The 20,531-nt window shown below is 38.2% G+C and overlaps 1 protein-coding gene across 7 annotated transcripts in view; it reads right to left on the bottom strand.

The window, feature by feature from the left end:
- Positions 1–20,531, bottom strand: part of CEP128 (centrosomal protein 128kDa) — a 342,764-nt gene that overhangs the window by 206,151 nt on the left and 116,082 nt on the right. For all 7 annotated transcript variants that reach the window (XM_005860142.2, XM_014534684.1, XM_014534685.1 and 4 more), the window contains 3 exons: positions 19,440–19,790; positions 9,281–9,931; positions 2,743–2,907 (listed from right to left, as the gene is read on the bottom strand). In XM_005860142.2, the coding sequence (XP_005860204.2) occupies positions 2,743–2,907; positions 9,281–9,931; positions 19,440–19,790 (1,167 nt within the window). The remainder of the gene's footprint in view (positions 1–2,742; positions 2,908–9,280; positions 9,932–19,439; positions 19,791–20,531) is intronic.

Below are 20,531 nucleotides of genomic sequence, written 5' to 3'. Positions count from 1 at the left end.
TATTATCCATATTTCTTTATCTACATATATACATGATTATATATGGATGTGCAAACACAGATACCTCTTTATCCACAATTTTCTTATAAATTACCTACTGCATGTCTGGCTCTATTCCTCATCTCGGGATGCATAAACCACCAAGATTTGGTTCCTGTCCCAAACAGAAAACTGCCCACTTTTTTGGTTTGTTTAACATACATGGCTTCAATATCACTTGCTGATAGAACTCTTCAGATGGGAACCTCCTTTGTAGACCACCTGTCTCAAGTGATTCAACAAGCTCTGACTCTAAACTCCCAATAAGCACATTTCTGCAGTAATTCTGATTCCAGTTTCCTGGCTCTTAATAACCTAACACACAATTAGAGGAACCATGGTCAGTCAATCAATGTTTGCTGATTGGCTAACTGCTTGGTTAAACCATTAATTGGCATATATTTGAAAACAATAACAAAATAATGAAGCTAATAACTGATAGCTTATATCGGATAATCTGCCAAGCACTTTACTAGTATACACATTTTCATGTTTAATTCCATAGTAGATGTATTATTATACCTGTTTTAAGGATGTTTTGTAAAAGTAAGACTGATTTTTAAGCAACTTGCCTACAGCCACATAGCTAGAAAATTACACTCAAAGTTCCCTTCACAGCCACTAATGCTATACCACCTCTCAAAGAGAAAGGCCCTGTGTCTTTTCTGTATCCTAGCCTCAGCATCCAGAAAAATGCCTGCCACATACTAGATGCTCAATACCCAGCAACAGAATACAATCATTAACTCTTGGGACTCTGAGGGAAATATTTTATTTATACATCATAATGCATATCTGCCTGAAACATAACAAATGGGATCAGTGAAGAAACATTTATTTTAACCAGAACAAGTGAGTTTTACGTTTTCAACATATCAAAATTATTACCACTATTTATTAAATGCAAATAAATAAATATAAAAGATGTTAACACATCTTCTGGCTAAAATTTAAATTATGAAAAAGTTGGAAAATTTCATTATCTCCACAGCAACTACACCCTAGCAATAGATACATTATATATATATGAACATTAGACATAATTAAAATAAAGAATGACTCAAGAACTAAATTGCAGTGGTTGTCAAGATTGTAGGCCTAAATTTAGCGAGTTAGCTCATTTAATCATAAATTGCAAACTAATTTATATTTTATTTCTTTGATTTTTAACAATTACTAGAAAGTTAATACACACACACACACACACACACAATACAGGAAATTTTGCAAAGAAAAAAAAAAGGGAAAGGTGAGCAAATCATTAAGAAAGTTGTTTCCTTGAGGTTTATGAAGTTTTATGACACCCACCCAACGACAGTCCATCACAGCTTCTAGTTACCCTTATAAAGTAGAGGATCCATCTGACTCGTTTATCCTGCCTTATCCTATTATCCATACTTTAATGTCTTTTTTACATTTGACTTCTATCACACTCAAATGAAAATCCTTTAAGGAAGTTGGAGTAAGAAACAGAAACCAAATTTAAATATTCTGGCTTCAATTCTTAGTTGACTTTTTGCCACAAAAGTAGTGACTCTCTCTTCTACCCAATGTCTGATGTAGCAGACACTCCAAATCAACTTACATATCTACAGCTAGGGAAACAGTGAGCCTGCTGGGGATGTTCCAAGGTTACCAACCCCCACAGCTTCAGTCAGCCTCTGCAAGTGCAAAAAGGAGCATACTAGTAATAGTATTGATTTCCTAAAATTACTATGAGTATTAAAAGTGTTGAACATATGGTGAGTAATTAGCTATTTTATTTTGAGCTACAGTTTCTTCAGAGGTTAGAGGATGGATAAAATCTAACCCAAAGAATCGTGAAAAATACACATATTAAATCAGTTGTTTGCTTTACTATCTTGCCTCTAAACTACTCCCATTTTAAGATCCAGAAGAAATTTAAAATCAAATGTAAAGGGTGTCCCAAAATTCACGCAAGAAGTAATTTTGATGACCGTTTTGCATAAATGTGACTGAATTTCATTGATACAGTGCTCAATTTCCCCCTTCAAGGCGTGGGTGGTCATGGGCTTGTTGGCATAAACCTTAGACTTCAAAAAACCCCAAAGAAAAAAGTCCCACGGCGTTAAATCGCATGATCTGGGTGGCCAATTCTGATCACCAAAACAGGAAATTACACGACCAGGAAATGACTCATGCAGTAATTGAATTGTTTCTCAGGCTGTACGGCATGTGGCACCATCTTGTTGAAACCACATGTCGTCCACATCCATATCTCGCAATTTAGGCACACAAAACTGGATTATCATGTCGCGATAACTGTTATTGCCTGGGCAGCCGCATTTCGGTCATGGAAATTTCAACAAAAGAGTGCGTATGTGCCTGCAAAGCCGTGGAGGCCATTTACCCGATATGCTATTCCATGCATAACCCTATACTGTATACTTTATGAATCAATAAAAAATTTACAATTTTTAATTATAAACCTATGTTTTCTATCAAAATTACTTCTTGCGTGAATATTGGAGCACCCTTTATTAAAAGATCACTGGTTTATTCAAAGAATAAAAATGACAGCAATCACAGTTTATTAAAACTTCTATAATTTTTATGGCACCAATACAACTGTCCTATGCAGGACTACAATTAACATTTATTAAAACATAAAATATGTTCTAGAAGAAATACTAGAAGAAATTCAGGTAAGCCTTTTAAGTTAGAATTCATTCACATTCTTACCTTTTCTTCTAGGTTGTCCTTCAAACTCTGATATTTTAGCTTTAGTTTTTTGTTCTCATTTTCATTCTGGTTTAATTCCTCTGTCAGCCTGTCACACTGTGATTTTAACTTCTCTAGTTGAGAAAGATGGACTTTGGCAATATTCTTATCTTCTAAGCTTTCTGCCTGAGAAAAAGAGGAGAAAAGAGAAAGTCCACTGGCCACAGCCAAACTGTACACCAAACAAATTGCACATTATATCAGTAGACAAACACTTCCGATTGTGGCTATCTCTAAGAGTCCCTACATAAACAGAACAAAAGAAATGCTCTTTGCATCTATTCAATCACTCCTTAGCACTCACTCGGTATTTACTAAATGAAAAGTACACTGCATGAGAAATCCTTAATAAAGGTGTAGGTAGAGTATTGTGATAACCCAAAGAAGGATACTAACTCAAGGGAAGGAGTTACTAAAGAAGTGTCCCAAATGGGAAGTACTATGAGCTACTATTACTGACTGATCGAGCAGTTTCTCATTTATAAATGGAGCTTGACAACATTCCTATTCAACCTAAACCTCCTGACTCCTGATTTTGGTGAAAGAATTGTGTACTTTTTGTAGTAATTATTAATACCACTCCTGTAGAACTAAAAAGATTATAAATTGCAGCAGCCATGAAACTACAAATAACTTAATATGAAAAAAAAAAGTTAGCAGTGATTATTTCAGTATCAACACTGTAATAAAGTACCTGGTTTTTCATCTTTAATTGCAATATAACAGAATCAGCTTTTTAAAATTAGGAATAATATATTCCATGTACGGAATTCAATCAAAATTTGCCACGTATGTAAACTTACAGACTTTTAAAATAACAATATAAACACTAGATTTTGTGTAGCTTCATTTTGTTCTCACAACAACCTGACCAGGAGGTACTATTATTTCCTTTTTGGGAACTGAAGCACAGAGACACCAATAACTTGCCCCAGGGTAGTAGTGATTAAGTGCAGAGCCAGAATTTGAACTCAAGAATTCTCTCCAATATCCATGATTTCAACTACTCTGCCACACTGCTTTTCAACAGGCACATACACCACAAGGTTTCAAAAACCAGCTGGGCACAACTTGCAATATTATGCAAGCCCTCCTAGCATAATTAAGCTTGACCTTATAGTACTCCCTTGTTCACACCCACCAGTTACTAATAGCCTGTAAGCAATTACATATAGTCAATTCATATAGACTTTAGTACCTAAAATATGTTTCTCTTCTTTTTATAATTTATTATATCTTTTTGATCAGTTATATAGGAACACGATTATTGAAAGCAATTGCCTGAAAGAAGTTTTGTGCATTTTAGACAAAAATCTATATTTTATTCAGCGCACAAAATTCACCTAAAATCTGATGCCACTTGAAATTAACAAAGGAATTGAGTTTTTATGAGGAATTGTGTATTCATAACTCAAAATAAGTTTACAAAATAAAGTCTCTCATCAGGAAAAGTGGTCAATTATGACTTGAAGTTGCAGTAGAAGGCTTTGGTTTTTCTTTATGTCTATTAAAAGTGGAGGTATAGAAGGTTCCCCTAAAGCCAGGGGGTGCTGGAGCTGGCTCACAGAGGCTCTCAAGAACCAACTATGCTAATCTCTTCTCAATTTTGTCCCTCTCCTGTGATGTCTTGTTTGATAGCTTGAAATCAGCCAAAGGAGGTACTTATACCACTGAACTTGGGAAATGCTACAAATCAGGTTTCTCTCCACCCCTCCAGAGGGCCTATTTTAAAACATTTACCAGCGCATCAATGCCTAAGTTTGACTAAGAACTAGCTTGTTGTGGTTTTATTATTATATTCACATTTCATTTTTTATTTTACAAAACAATGGCACACTTACAAAATCCTGTGATAAAGACATTACTGTTCCCATTTTTTTTTTATTAAGTGCAAAAAGGTTAAGTATGTTGACCAAGATCATATGGCCAACAAGTGGCAAAAGTATATAACTCCAATCCTTGGTCTTTTAATTCCCAAAAAAAGGCTCTACAAAATTATTTTTGTTAAAATCATAATAAAGTGATAACCCAATATCCTTCAAATATTAACAGCAGCTATATTATTTCATTAAAATATTTTACATTTAATTTTAAAAAATAGGCATGAGAAGGGTATTTCTAGATAGAGAACTATAATTTGTGCAGTGGAAAAATAGGGGTGAAATACCAGCACTTATTAAACTCAGAAAAAGTAATAAATTAAAGCTGAAAAATAACAAAATATAACATTTATAGAGCTACTATCCAAAGCACTCTTGTACATAATTCAGTCTATTAAATATTCTTTGATGTCCATTGTTATCAACTCCTTTTAATTAATATATGTAAGCAAAAGTATAAGGTTATATTAATGAAATAGCATGAAGTGAGGGTTGTCCCTTATGGGTAACTCATTCAGTTGAAAAGCAAAGTGCGAGGCTCGCAGAATCTCTGGTTCTCCTTTTAAGCTCTTGTGTTGCTTTTGTGCCACATTAAAGAGTAGCTGCAACACCCCTCCTAAATCTCAGTCTTCCAAATTAAAAAAAAAAAAAAAAGTCTAACGGTTTCAGGGTATACACAGAATACTTCTAAATTACATATTCTTTACATACAATTAATTTTCAAAGCTTATTTGTCGAACACAAAGTACTTCCTACACACATATTCTTTACATACAATTAATTTTCAAAGCTTATTGTCCTCTCATTATACATGAACACAAAGTACTTCCTACAGAAAAGTTGAGGAAATTAGTTTTCCCCCATTACAGGGGGAAATCCAAGCCATAAAGATCACAGAGCAATTCAGGAGCAAGTCCTCTGATTTCCAGCTTTTAAATAATTTGACCCGCCTGGCTGGCGTGGCTCAGTGGTTGAGCCTTGACCTATGAACCAGGAGTTCACAGTTTGATTCCTTGGTCAGGATATATGCCCAGGTTGAGAGCTCAAACCCCAGTAGGGGGCGTGTCAGCATTTTGGAAAACCCTAACTTAACTCTGGTGCCGTGTCACATATAGAAATTTTTTGATATTTGCAACCATAGTAAAACAAAGACTTATATTTTTGATATTTATTTTATATATTTAAATGCCATTTAACAAAGAAAAATCAACCAAAAAAATGAGTTCGCGTGTCACCTCTGACACGCGTGTCATAGGTTCGCCATCACTGTTGTAGGGAGCGGCAATAGGGTTAAGCCTCGGACTGACCTATGGCAGGGCCACAAACAAGTCCCAGCTTGGAGGGTAGAGCCCTCCTAGCATAATTAAGCTTGACCTTATAGTACTCCCTTGTTCCTTCCTAGATAGCCAATGGGCTATAGGAGGTGCAGCAAGTACTGCCAAAACAAGGTGAAACTCGCAAGAACACTGTAAATATGTTGACCACTTCTCTTGTCTTGCTTTGTGTGCTCTGACTATAAAATAAAGCTTCAGCTTACAGGCTGTGTCACTGTGTCCGCATTCAGGCACAAGTGAACCTACCTAGCCCCAACTATATTCTCTTGTCTGTCTTCTTTAATCCTTCACGGCCCCTCCTCAGGTTCACCCCTGGCCGTGCTGGACGTGGTTCAGTTTCTATCTCTCCCTTCCTCTCCCCTCCTCTCTGAAATCAATAAAAGTATATTTTTAAAAAAATTCAACCCACATCCATTGAATATCTTCGGTATGTCTCAAACATTGTTAGACAATGTAAAACTCAAAGGCTAACATGGGCCAAATAAACAAGGTTTAAGTTTATGTGGGCTGCAAAAAACGAAAACTCCAATTTTCATAGAAACGTAGGTTTATTTCGAAAAGTATAGTATAAAAAAAAGAACAAGAGCAATGATAAAATTAATGCTTTCTTCCTGACACTTGGCATCTCTTCTCTGCTATATTTTTCCTACTTTGGGGGAAATCTTGTTCACAGTGATTATTTTCAAAACTGACCTAAGGTGAATGTCAGTAATTCTGGATCTGACCGAAGACTTATTTCCTTTCATAATTGTAAATAATTGCTCACACCATTATATTGGCTGGGCTGCAAAAATGTTCATTGTGGCCCACAGGCCACGAGTTTGACATCCTTGATGTAAAGAGACACAAAAATGGCTAAGACCTACTACCTCCCCCTCTGGAGACTTATGAGCACACAAAAAAACAATATAAGGCAGCCTAAATGTGCTTGCTATTCTATACAACAAAGAGCTATAAAAACACAGAGGATTGGAGATTCATCCCAACTTCAATGAATCCATAGAAGAGATGAAAAATTAATTGGTCCTTGAAGGATTAGGCCGCATTACGGGAAAGGACCATCCTGGAAAGAACCATTTCTCAAGCCATGACCTAATAAGTCACTATATAGCTATCCTCATTAAAAACCCTGCCTTCCTTTGAGATTCACACTGTTTCTCATCAACTTTCCCTTCCCTGCTTGCAACAGCTGACTGACAAGTCATCCTTTCTGGCATGTGATCAATTGATGCCTTCACAATAGCATCATAAATACCCAAATATCTATCCAACAAACTAACATCAAAGTTATCTGACCTGTTGTATTACAATCACCTTCATCCACATCCCACAACAGAACCAATTGCATTATCACACCTTGGGCTTTAACTCTGAAAATCTAAGCTCTAACATAAAAATTCCTGACCAAATAAGCAACCTACAGTTGTAGATTGCTATACTTCCACTATCATTCCTTTGCTCATGATACTTCTTCACCAATGTTAGCTACATCAGTGCATGACATGCTCCCAGACTAGTCTCATGCAGTTTCTACCAGTCTTCAGAGCAGTTTACGTCTCGCCACTCATAAATTACTTACTGCCCTGTTGCCCTGCTCTACTTCAGAGGGAGGAAAGAGACTGGTTAGCATTCACATCAATAAGCTCAGACTATGAGCTTACTCGATCTTACTGGTTTCTTTCAAAACCTTCAGAGGAAGATGTGCCCTGTCTCCTGTTAAGTGCTATCTACTCTATTTTTTATCCGACCTCCTCACATCTCCTCATGGACCTTCTCCACCAATATCTCACAAACAGAATAAACTCTCTTTTAATTCTTCTTTTAGCCTTTGTGCCACATTTGACACTCTTGACTATACCTTTCTTAAAATGTTCTACCTGAATTTCCACTCTCTTCTGGTTCTCCTCCTCTCCTTCATATGTTCCTTTATTTTTATTTGCCAAAGATCTTTCTCAATTTTTCCTAGAACAACGTTGATGTTCTAGGGTTTTCATCCTCTTCCTTCTCCTTGCATGACCTCATCCAAATCCCATGATTTCAATGACCATCAATGAGTTACTGGCTGTAAATATTTAACTTTAATCTCAAGTTCCTCCTCAACATCTAACCTATTATGTAATGACTATTCTACCTAGACTTTCATGGTTAGGCTTAAGTTCCCTTCTTCCTAACTCAACATGGATTTTGAATTATTCTCTCCAAATCTGTTCTGTCCGTATTATCTATCTTGACAAATAGCCTCGTTATCCACCTAGTCTCCCAAGTCCATACCTAGACATCCTTAAGAATAAACCTTTTCCAGTACAGCAATGTACTTAAGAAATAGGCACTTTACCTGGGTTTAAATGCTGCCTCAACTACTTCCCACCTTGGACAAGTTACTTAACTTCCCATATCTCAATTTCCTGAACAGAGAGAAAATAATACCATACAGTCTGCAGGAATATTAAATTAACACATGTAAAGTTCTTATAGTAATAATTGGCACAAAGTAAGTGCTAAAATATGTCTTCTACTATTATTATGATTGTCATAGCTAATCAATCAATATAGAATCCATCTTTTATTTTCAAGATCAGCTCTTCTTCATATCTCTGACAAGTGTTCATTCCAATAAAGACTGATTAAAAAAATAAATAATATGGAATCTATATGATGATAAGCACCATGGAGAGAAAAAAAATGAAGCAGAAAGAAGAGATAGATTTATCATACTCCTGACAATCGTATTATAAAGTTATTTAGCCGCTGCATGGTGAAATGCTAATACCATTAGAATTGGAAACATTTCCCCAAATGCAAGAACTCAACTATGCATTTACCCAGGCACCTTTGATTTGGAAAAGGAAGGGTAAATCTCAAAAGCCGTAGGTTTACACAGCCCGTAAGCTATCCACTTTAGTTACCATACTAATAAGGGCTGTGGTTATAGCTTCTATGGCCTTGGTAAGTCTTTGCCTTTTATATTTTAGGAGGTCATAAATGTTGAATGAGGGCACGTTTCAGACCCACAACTTACTGCCACCTCTGCCTTTTTCTGAACTCCCCAAATAGCTAATGGTTCCTTTTAAAAGGCTTCAGTGCTCCGAAAGAGGTGCTCCCAGGTGGCTGCTATAACTCATTTCAACCTGGCCAAACAGCCATGGATAAGCCTCTTTATTGTTAGTTTCAGCTTCCCGTCAGTGCTTGGGGATACAGAATGATCTCTAAAAGTTTACGCTTTATTAACTTCATGAGCCACCAGAAGAATTCCTTCAGTACCATCAGATAATTCAGCACATGTACCTTAAGTGTCCTGATATGATTCTCAGCTTCACTCTTCTCTTTCTTGAAGTGCTTCATGAGCTCCTGGACGTTTTGTTCGTGTTTAGTTCTCACGTTCTCCAGTGAGGACGTGAGATCTGCCAGCTCCCTCTGGTGCACGTCTCGTTCCAGCTTTAACTGGGTAATGATTGTAGTTGTTTCTTCATCTCTAGATTCTGCCTGTGTCTTGAGATCAGAAAGGTTCTTAAGCACTTCCTTCCTGGATCTCTGTTCCTCGGCCAATTTATTAGCCAGGTCTGCCCGGATGGCACTCAAGTTCTTGATGGCCTCTTGCATCTCCAGAAGCTGAGCTTTGTCCTTGGCCTGGCTCTTCTTTAGTTCTGCAATTTCTTCCTCCAGGTGAGCTTTCTCCACTTTCAGTTGGCTCTGAAGCTTATTCTGCTTTTGGATTTCAGTGTCTAGCCTATGGATGGTGTCCAGGGAATCCTTGACTTCTAGTTCAAGGTCAGCTTGATGAGCCTTCACGTCACTTAGCTTCTGCTCCTTGCAGTGAAGCTCCTCCTCCTGAAGGGCCCGCTTGGTTAGGACCTCGTTCAATTCCTTTCGAAGGTTCTCTATTTGTTGTAACGCCACATAAAGCTGGCTTTTCAATTCATCCTTTTCTTTTATGATCTACCAGGTTAAAAATACAAAACCAAAAAAAAATTACTATAAAATTCACCATAGAAAAAATAAGAAAATAAAAAATAAAAGTCACCATAGACAGTGCCAGAAAACAAAATAAAGTTTAATTCACAAAGAAAAATATTTATTTGTTATTTTTGATTTTTTAAAAATATTTCAGCCTAGAAAAAGAGGAAATATACAATTATTCTGAAATAGCACATTAAAATGTTTCAGATTTTCATCACCAAAACATATCAATCCTTGCTCATACAAAAATATTTAAATGTAAGATAAAATTGATCCAAAGAATAGGGAAAGAAAAAGACTCCTATTATAATTTATCAGAGGTTGAAATAATATAGTATAGTTTATTTAAAATAACAATGATTTACATTTCAATGCCATACTTTTAAAAAGGAAAAACCTCAAACCAATATAGAAGATAACATAGGAAAGCACACAGATACAATCTAAGAAAAGTAATGGCATAATCAGCCATTATTAATAAAATAATGTCAATAGTAATGAGAAACACAACAGCACATAACTAGGAGTCTTGAGGCCCCCATAAAGGTAGAAATGAGATTAATTTAAGACTGGAAGAGGTTGGGAAGGATCTCAAGAGAAAAGGCAAGAGACCAGGCAGCCATCACCCTCTGCCAGCCTCCTTAGGGGGGTTAGGGTATACACTGAGGGACAGAGATCAAGAACTGACCTTCTAATTCTCACTAATCATCAATGCAAATAAAAGAGCCAGCAACGAAGGAAGCAGAAATTGTCACAAACATAACTCCAACACTGGCACCAAGGACAATATCTGTACCTGCTTACTGATGCCCACCATAGCTCAAACCCAGAAAAAAAATTAAGATTCTCATTTCAGAATTTGAAATAATGAATTAAAATGCAAATACTGTTACTGGAAAGAGGTCCTGGCCCTTAGTGGGTCTGCATAGGGCTGGCCAGTAGTGTGTGGGTTCTTGATTTCATGCAGGAAAAAATTTCACAACAGGAGTCCAGGCAAATTTTTTTAAATACATCTTTTATTGATTTCAGAGAGGAAGAGAGAGGGAGAAAGACTGAAACATCAATGGTAAGAATCATTGATCGGCTGCCTCCTGCACACCCCCTACTGGGGATTGAGCCTACAACCCAGGCATGTGCCCTGACAAAGAATTGAGATGCTCAATCACAGAGCCACACCAGACTGGCCAGGTGAGTTTTAGAGGACATTTATTAAAACTAAGGACAGTGGAACAAAGAAGGGCCTAGAATAACAGGAGAGGTACTAGGGGGGGAATGAGCCTAGGATGGGTGACTTTGGCTCACTAAGTCTGAGAAAAAGAGGGCCTTAGGGACAGGGGGTTTGTCCAGGATAAACTGCTACTGCCCATGCTGCACTGGTTGCCAAGTTTCTCTGGGGTTTCTTTGAGTTTAGGAGATGCAGGCCTGTGGGGAAAGAAAAGGGGGAAGTAGGGGAATGGGGAGGGCGTGCTCCAGGGAGGGAGAGCCCAAGCTGGGACCTTACTTTTGTGGGGGTTTAAAGGCTGGGCGTTTAGGGGAGGTCTTCAGGGAGGATCTCAATAGAATATTCATTAGTTTTATGCTGATGTGCCAAAATGAGATTTATTCCCTTAACTTCATTTGTCCTTGGGTGTGATTGGCAAATGGCACTAATTGGATTTCTGCTATCTGTCTCCCTGAGTAGGGTGATTTAAGCTATTTACCCTCTGGTTGCGGAGAAGTGCAAAGCATTTACTCTTGAGTGTCCTTGGTTTGGGGAAGATAGGATTTACTAGATGGCTGCAAACTGCTTGGCACCTAGATTTACTAGATGGCTGCAAACTGCTGTTTAACTATCTATCTGGGTTTCCCAATTCCTTTTGCCAAGAAATTTTCTAGCCTCTTACTATCCTGCCTCGATACTTGTAAGACATTTTGACACTTCACATTTTAATACATCAGTGTGAAACAATCCATGATAAAATTAGTGAATCACTCAAAAGCGAAGTTTCTTCAAATCCCTCAGTTCAAACAGGGAGAAACAGAATGAAGCTGACATGAGAAACAATAAAGGAGGTGGGTGGGTGATTAAGCAGTTGAGCTCTGGCCAGAGAACTGAATTTGCTTCTCAGTCCAGTCATAAGTAGTTCTGTGGCCTTAAGGAAATTATCTTTATAAAGAGCATAGTAGTTACATCATAGAGCTGTGAACACATGTGGGAAAGGGGATACAAAAAGCAGGGGTGGGATTTAAGTTCAAGGAGAAACCTTGGTATTCATGCAAGAGAGTGATCAAAACTGTCAAGAGGAATAACTGATAAGTCAGTGTCCCTGGATTGCAAACACTGAACACAGATAAATGAGTTCACTTTGGAAAGATTGTAAGGCAGGAAAAATGGCTGGAAATACAGATAAGCCTAAGGGTAGATGTATTGTTTTTCTACTGCAGTGTAACAAATTCCAACAAATTTAGTGGCTGGAAACAATATCCATTTATTACCTCACTGTGTCCATAGGTCATAATTCCAGGCAAGGCATTCTGCTAGGAGTCTCCTGGGGCTGAAACCAAGGTGTCAGCTGACCTGGACTCTAGTCTGGAGCCTTTGGGGAAGAATCCACTTCCAAGTTCATTCATATTGTTGGCAAAATTTAGTTCTGTGAACTTGGGTTCCTGTTTCCTCCCTAGCTTTGGGCCAAGGGTTGTTCTAACTTCTAAAGGTCATCTGATCTCCTTGGCTCAGGGTCTCTTCTGTCTCTGACACCAGCAACACCACAATAAATCTCATAGTTCTGAATCCCTCTAACTTCCCCTTATCCCAGTGATGGCGAACCTATGACACACGTGTCAGAGGTGACACGGGAACTCATTTTTTTGGTTGATTTTTCTTCGTTAAATGGCATTTAAATATATAAGATAAATATCAAAAATATAAGTCTTTGTTTTACTATGGTTGCAAATATCAAAAAATTTCTATATGTGACATGGCACCAGAGTTAAGTTAGGGTTTTTCAAAATGCTGGCACGCCGAGCTCAAAAGGTTCGCCATCACTGCCTTATCCCAACCGACAAAAATTCTATCTGCTTTTAATGGCTCTTGCTATTAGATTAGGCTCATTCAGATACTCTCCTTATCTTAAGGTCAACTGTGCCATCTAACATAACATAACCATGGGAGTGATATCTCATCCTATTGACAGGTCCAGTCAAAGAGTGAAATGTCTTTGGGAGGTCACTCAACTTACCAACTAGAGAAGACAAAAAGGAACAGAACCAAGTCATGGCTGTAAGGAAACTAATACCACCTGAGAAAAAGGGGAGGAGACTTAAATACAGTGATTAGTTTTTAGAACAAGTAACAAAGCCCCCTTGCCATGAGTTGAGAGACTTCTGTGCAGCCCCGAAGATAAAAATCATATTTTCAAGATGAAGCTCAAGCAGGTAAAATGTCTTTGATTTAAAATACTATCATGTCTTCCTAAAGTTCGTTTAAACAGTGAGGATATTTGTTTTTTCCCACATAGCAGGAATTGATTGGGTGGCTCAGGAAGAATCCTTCAAAGCTCAGGCTCTGCTACTCTACAATTCTGCAGGTTTCACACACACACACACACACACACACACACACACATCACATCACATCACATCACATCACATCACATCACCTCATGACAAAAGTAACAGTCAAGTTTGAAATTTCTTTGGCAACACAGGTACTAAAAACTAAGTTCATCCATTTGTTTCTGATTAATTGCTTGGCTAGTAGCCACAGCTCTAGATATTGTCTAGACATTGTCTCTGAGTCTGAAAATGTCAGTGTCTTAACCACCCACCTCAATATTCTAGACATTCCCAGGAGTCCTCAGTTGAATAGCCTTTACCTTGAGGAAACTCAAAACAAAGGACATGGGGCTCCTTTGTGTGGCCAGGAATGCTTAAGTATAGAAGTGCTTGAAAAGGGCCCAAGAAATCTGGCTTGTTGTTTTTTGTTTTTGTTTTTGTTTTTTACTTCATATTTATTTCTGCTATGTGTCTGACCTCCCTCTCTTGCTTGGACTAACTTCAGGATGGATAGATAATTTGACTTTTCCAACCCTAAAAGACTCCAAATTATCATACTCAGAAAATTTGGATTACAGGTTGCAGATTTTCAATTTCTCCACACCAAAATTTAGCTCTCTGCTTTTAGACAGACCAGTTTTAACCCATACTTGTCTTTCTCTTATAGGACCTTTCTGAAGGCAGCAAGAAGTACACAACATACGCCAACATCCTAAAGTTTTCTTACTGGTCACTTAATACCACACTCTGAGGCGCAGCATCAATGCCCCAAGGTATGCCTTCTGATGGTTAAACCAACTACTTCCAATAGCACAGTAAAATGTGCCAACTTTCCCTTTAGAAATGTATGATCCTCCCTGTCATCACCCCACTTCTCCATTTAGCCAATCCTATATTTAGGTTCTTTCACTAATAGCACCTAGAATTGCTGTTTCACATCAGCTACTGAGAATAAGAGAAAAACTACAATCCAAGTTGGCTTAAACCACCAGGTAATTTATTATCATCTCCCGAGACAGGACTGCTGCAGACACAGTACGTCAAATCTCAGGTCCACCTCTCTGCATTTCTCTCAGCAATACCCTCTCTGTGTGAGGCTTCATTCTCAGGACCATAGCAAGACAGCTTCGGCCATTCCAGGCATTCCAGCCAAATACAACATCAAGAGAAGGAAAAAAGCTCTCTTCTCATGCATCATTTGCGAGTAAATGTTTACCCAAAGCTCCCCAACAGACTTCATTGAGAATTCTTTATTTATTGATCAGAATAGGCTTGCATGCCTAGTACTTGGGCCACATGAATTTCTGAATGGAATGGAATGGAATGGATTGGGGTGGGGAGGTAACCAAGACCACTATAGGAGCCCACTGACATTTCTATGTAAGTTTGTGTGGGGATGGAAAAAGTAGAGAGCTGGGTTGATTATAGATTGCAGGTCAGTAAAATGTGTGAGGTGGAAGAAGAAATTAAAGATGCCAGTGAGCATGTCATCAGAGTAGCTTTTTAAGAAGTCCAGTCTGACGGGGAAAAAACTGATTGCAGGAAATGACTGAACAACCAGAGAAATGCAGGAAGATGAAAATCAAATGCCAATGGTTCAAAAAGGAAAGGGGGAAAGAGGAAATGTGTAAGATCAGAGACTGTAATTTTGGAACTAGCGATCTGAACATACAGAAATTACAAATGATAACAAATTTTAGTCACAGAACTTAGCTGCTGAGTGGTCTGAAGGTAAATTAGGAAATTAGTGAAGTATGAAGATACAGAATTAAATAGGTTAATGACTGAAACTTTGAGGTCGCCAAAGATAATGGCCAAAATTGCATGTAATGAAACAGGTTGAGGGGAAGTCAGGTGTAAAAATCCATGAGAAATGTTGACACATAATGGAAAAATACATCGCAGTCAGGAACAATAGGGAGAATGTTCTAACCAAGAAAACCCTGCTTCCAAAGAAGGTCAGCTGTAAGTAAAGATTATGAAAGAACTGTAATGGCTTGGTAAAGCCAAAAGAATGAGACTGTCTAAAACCATGGTGGACATAGGAGTAGGAGCGAACTCCTCAAAGGCCTGATGACAAAGGACACGTAGTTTTTTTGAATTAGCTAAAAGGTGGACAAGGAAATTAAAAATAGTAATAATAAGTTATTTATTTGCCTGTGAGGGAACATGCAGATTGCTAAATTATGCTAATTCAGGGTGGGGCAAAAGTAGGCTTACAGTTGTGAGTACACAAAACAGAGTTTATTCTTATATTATTATGCATTAATTATTGTATAATTTTCCATATGAACAACTGTAAACTACTTTGGCCCTACAATATATATCAGTGATCTATCCTTTCCTTAATAGCATTTGATAGGACTGCTTACATATTTTAAAAGTACTCACTTAAGCATTGATCCTTCTCACTCTTTAGACATGAAAAATTCAAACTTTAAAAGACAGTATTTATTACATATTGCTCTTGTTTCTCCTCAGCATGAAAGCAATACACAGAAGGAAAAATGACAATATAAGATTCTTGAAGTCAAAGATTATCAAACAAAAAGCTCAAGACACACGAGCAAGCCAAGTATTCTGCCAATTCAGAAAACACACACAAACATACACACACACATAACCTAAGAGGATTCCCATTGTTCATGTTAAAAAGATATATGAATTTGGAACATTCAGAAAAGCATATGTTATGAACAGAATCAGTTGTTTTTTTCTTTAGCATTTTCCAAGCATGTATAAAAGCCAATGACTTCAAACAGCACTTCAAAAGTAAAACAAAGGTTTCATGCTTATTTTTGGCCTGAAACTAATATATTTTATGTCAACTATAATTTTAAATTAATTAATTAATTAATTAATAAGAACAAAAACGTCACAACTTATGAGTAGATTATATGTATCTATAGAATTTTAGGTCTTCCAATACACATTCATCTACATATCCTAAAGAACACCATGATTCCCTGATGTATACATCCATGCCATTGTCTTTGAAAGGAAAGTATACAATCTGATTTCTGTTTGTTTCTGCAATGATATGCCATTTGACTGATATTCCATATCCTTCAGTAATTAAGTAGTTTTTAAGATGATATATATATATATATATAGTCTACCAAGATTCCAAAAATGTAAAAAGCAAAAAAAAAGCAAATAAATCAGAGCACAGAGCAATATTTAGGAAAATAAAAGCTATTAGCCTTCTAACGTAATTTTTAATAAAGGTTGGGTTTTTTTAATCTTAACCAGGGGATATGTTTAGATAGAAAGAGGAAGGGATAAAAAGAGAGAGAAAAATCCATGAGAGAGAGAAAAACACTGATTAGCTGCCTCCAGTACATGCTCCAACCAGGATCGAATCTGCAACCTAGGTATGTACCCTAACCAGGAATCTAACCCACAACCTTTGGTGTACAGAACAACAAGCCAACTAACTGAGCAATCTGGCCAGGGCCCTTCTAATGTATTTTTAACTGGAAAATCTTAAAGCAGAAAATAAATTATTCTGTTAAAAGATAAGGAAGTATGCACAGAACTATTTTTAAAATCCAAAAATTATATCTTTTGACCATATAAAATGGCTCAACAAAGCTACTTATTAAACAATTAATTTATTCTTTAAACCATAATGTGTTTTACTTGTCAACCAGTATAATTTTTATTTTAATATACACTTCCAAATATACCCTGGAGGCACTTTTTGAAAATAATTAGTCCTAAAAAAAAAAAAAAAGAAGAGTAGGCTGTATTACTAATGCCTTAAGATGGCTTTGAGATTGTATTAAGAATCAAATTCTCATTAGTGGTATTATTCAGTAAGATGTATAAAAATACTTTTCCCCAAATTTATTTACAATGCATTTCCACAACACAGATTTACTGGACACATGCATTTGCAGTGAAATATATGTTACCCTTTCTTCCTTGATTAACCATTGCTCTAACTGCAACATGCTGCATTAATTTTAAGGCTTTTAAAGTGGAAATTACAATGCCTGCTGTGATAATTGTGATACTACCCTAACTATGGCAATCACTTTAAAACTACTTCTTTGCTTATCATTAGCAATGCTAAGTGATAAAAAATTATATCAGGAGTATCTGAAAAATGATTGTTTAACAATCTTTAATATTCTGAAAAGCTCAATCTAGAAAACTCTCAGCACCATGGATTAGGATACTGTCTGATGGCATGGACTCTTCTAAATTTCCTCTAATTAAGTAAAATCCCCAGATGGTTCTCAATTAATCAATCCCCCCCAACCACTGTTCCCCCTAGCAACCTCCCTTATAGGCAGGCTCACTGAACCAGTTGCCAGACCAGGCTGACAGCAGAATAATCAAGGTTGAGCAATTTCCTGGAATCAAATCAGTTCAGATTCAAGTCTGAAAGCTTTAGAGCTGTTTACGTTTGGGCAACTGGTCCACCCAGAATGAGCCCGCTGGGTTAAATTGGAAAGCAAGCATCCACAGTGAGGGCCAAGCGATCACTTCCTCCATCGTCTATAGGTCTGAGAAACTCCTATGTAAGAGGTAAAATATCTTTTCCATGACAGCTCACCTGAAACAAAGACCTGTCACTCTTATGTGCTGACAATTGATTTCACGAATGTAAATGTCTTACATTTTGTTTTCTTTTTAAAGAAAGTCAACTTATCCAAATGATGATTATTCTTAGAATGTTCATAGTTCTTGACAAGTGACAAATGACAAAGAAGAAATGATAAACCAAGACTAAACATGGATAAAAATCAAATCATGGCTTTCCTGCTATGTTCATAGTTCTTGACAAGTGACAAATGACAAAGAAATGATAAACCAAACTAAACATGGATAAAAATCAAATCATGACTTTCCTGCTTATCTATACATATAAAGAGATAATATGCAAATTAGGCCTGGATGCCATAACAGGTCACCACCAAACAGGAGGAGGTTGTGTGCGCAGGTGAGGCCCAGAGCGGAGATGGAGACAGACACCGGGGGGCCTGCTAGAGCCACGATGGCAGCTTGGGCAGCCCCGGAGCAGACACAGGCAGAAGGGCAGGGAGGGCCTGGGGTGGAAGTCAGGCATGGGTCCTGGCCACCCGTGGCACCAGTCTGGTCTGACTCCCGCGGCAGCCCGGTGCTGCGCGAGTCAGGCGTGGGTCCCAGCAGCCCGAGGCACCAGTCCAGCCTGACTCCCGCGGTGGCCCACAGGGTGCCTCCTCACACAGCGGGAGGTGGGGCACCTTTTCTAGTTATCTTATAAACATCTGGGTTTAATTCAACCCAAAGATATACTGGAAAATCAACATAGGAGCATAAAATCCATTTAAAGTAACTGATTATGCAAGAGAAAAGATGATGTGAAATGCATACATAGATCAGTGAAATGCTTTTCATTGCTATCAAAAGGGCACAAAAGCAGGGTCTTAAAGAGGCTTGTGATCTGAAAATACTATTTATTCAGTGAGATTATCGATATCAGTCATCTAACTAAACCCATTATAGTGGCTGCCACAAAATGGTCAAGTAGTAACTACTGCATTTTTAAATGCTTCTTTTTAACAAATACTTAAGTTGAAGAATACCAAGAAATGAAATTATAAAATATATGCCTTGGGTGAAAAGTCACATAATTCTTAAAAAAGATTTTGTGATTTTCTTACACATGAGTATTAAGCAATGATTTCAATGTAAGGAAATAAAAATTAAACTGGAGGAGGGGTTAGATCTATTTTAAGGGCCAACTCTGAAAAGCCATGGAATAAAAAAAGGCTTTAAAAAGATTAAAAAACAAAACAAAATCACTCTTTACCTTGAAAGAGTCAAGACATAAACACTCTTCTATCAAGGACATTTTGATAGATTATATGCACAGCATGGCACATAAGTGTTTGTTCACAGGACAGATGAATGAATGGTTGGTCACAGCAAAAATAATTCCTTAGGAATTTGGCGTTTATACCTGATTATTCTTGTCTGTCAGTTGATCCAGAGTTTCAGATTGTTTCTCCATTGCTCGCTCTAACTTCTTATGCTTCAGCTTCCACTGCCTAATGGAATCCTGAGCTTTCAGTTTCAGCTCCTCTCTCCTCTTCTCTGCCTCCTGCCTCAGGGCCTCTGACTGCTGGAACTCTAGGAGGTACTGCTCAGCCTGCTTGGTTGCATCCTCAGCATGGTGCGTCAGCTCGGAGATCTGGTGGTCAGCTTGCTTGCACTTGGCATCACACGTCTCAAAGTGATTCTGGATCTCCTTAAGTTGATCCAACATCTGTAGTTGCTGTTTTTCCTTGTTGTCCAATTCACGTGTTAAATTCTAGAAATAAAGCAGGTGAAATATTAGGTACAGATTCTTGTCAAAATTGGATGCATAATATATCAAACAAGAGTCTCTAATGTCACTGAAATGGGAATCATCTGCATTAAATTTCATTAGCAACCAATCTAGAAAAGTGTCCTTTTCTTTTTTTATATATATAGTAGAGGCCCGGTACATAAAATTCGTGCACTTGGGGGGGGGGGGGCGGTCCCCTCAGCCCAGTCTGCAATCTGAGACCCCTTGGGAGATGTCTGACTGCCAGTTTAGGCCCGATCCTGGGAATCAGGCCTAAACCGGCAGTCGGACATCCCTCTCACAATCCTGGACTGCTGGCTCCTAATCACTCACCTGCCTGCCTACCTGGTCACCCCTAACTGCCCCCCCTCCCCGATCACCCCTCACTGCCTCTGTGTGCTGGCCTGATCACCCCTAACTGCCCCACCTACTGACCAGGTCACTCCTAACTGCCCCCCCTTCTGACCTGATCAGCCCTTACTGCTGCCCCTGCCAGCCTGGTCACCCCCAACTGCCCCCCTCTGCCAGTCTGATCACCCCTAACTGCCCCCCCGATGGCCTGGTCACCCCACATAGCCTGCTGTTCAGTTGTTTAGTCGTCCCTCACTAACCCACTGCCAGCCTGGTCGCCCCACGCAGCCTGCTGTTCAGTCATTTGGTCGTCCCTCACTAACCCCCCTACTGGCCTGGTTGCCCCACGCAGCCTGCTTGTTCAGTCATTTG

The sequence above is a fragment of the Myotis brandtii genome, unplaced genomic scaffold (genome assembly GCF_000412655.1).
Source record: "Myotis brandtii unplaced genomic scaffold, ASM41265v1 scaffold132, whole genome shotgun sequence".
NCBI classification, from domain to species: Eukaryota; Metazoa; Chordata; class Mammalia; order Chiroptera; family Vespertilionidae; genus Myotis; species Myotis brandtii.
The sequence above is the reverse complement of the archived record's forward strand: the minus strand, read 5'-3'. Positions and strand labels throughout refer to the sequence as shown.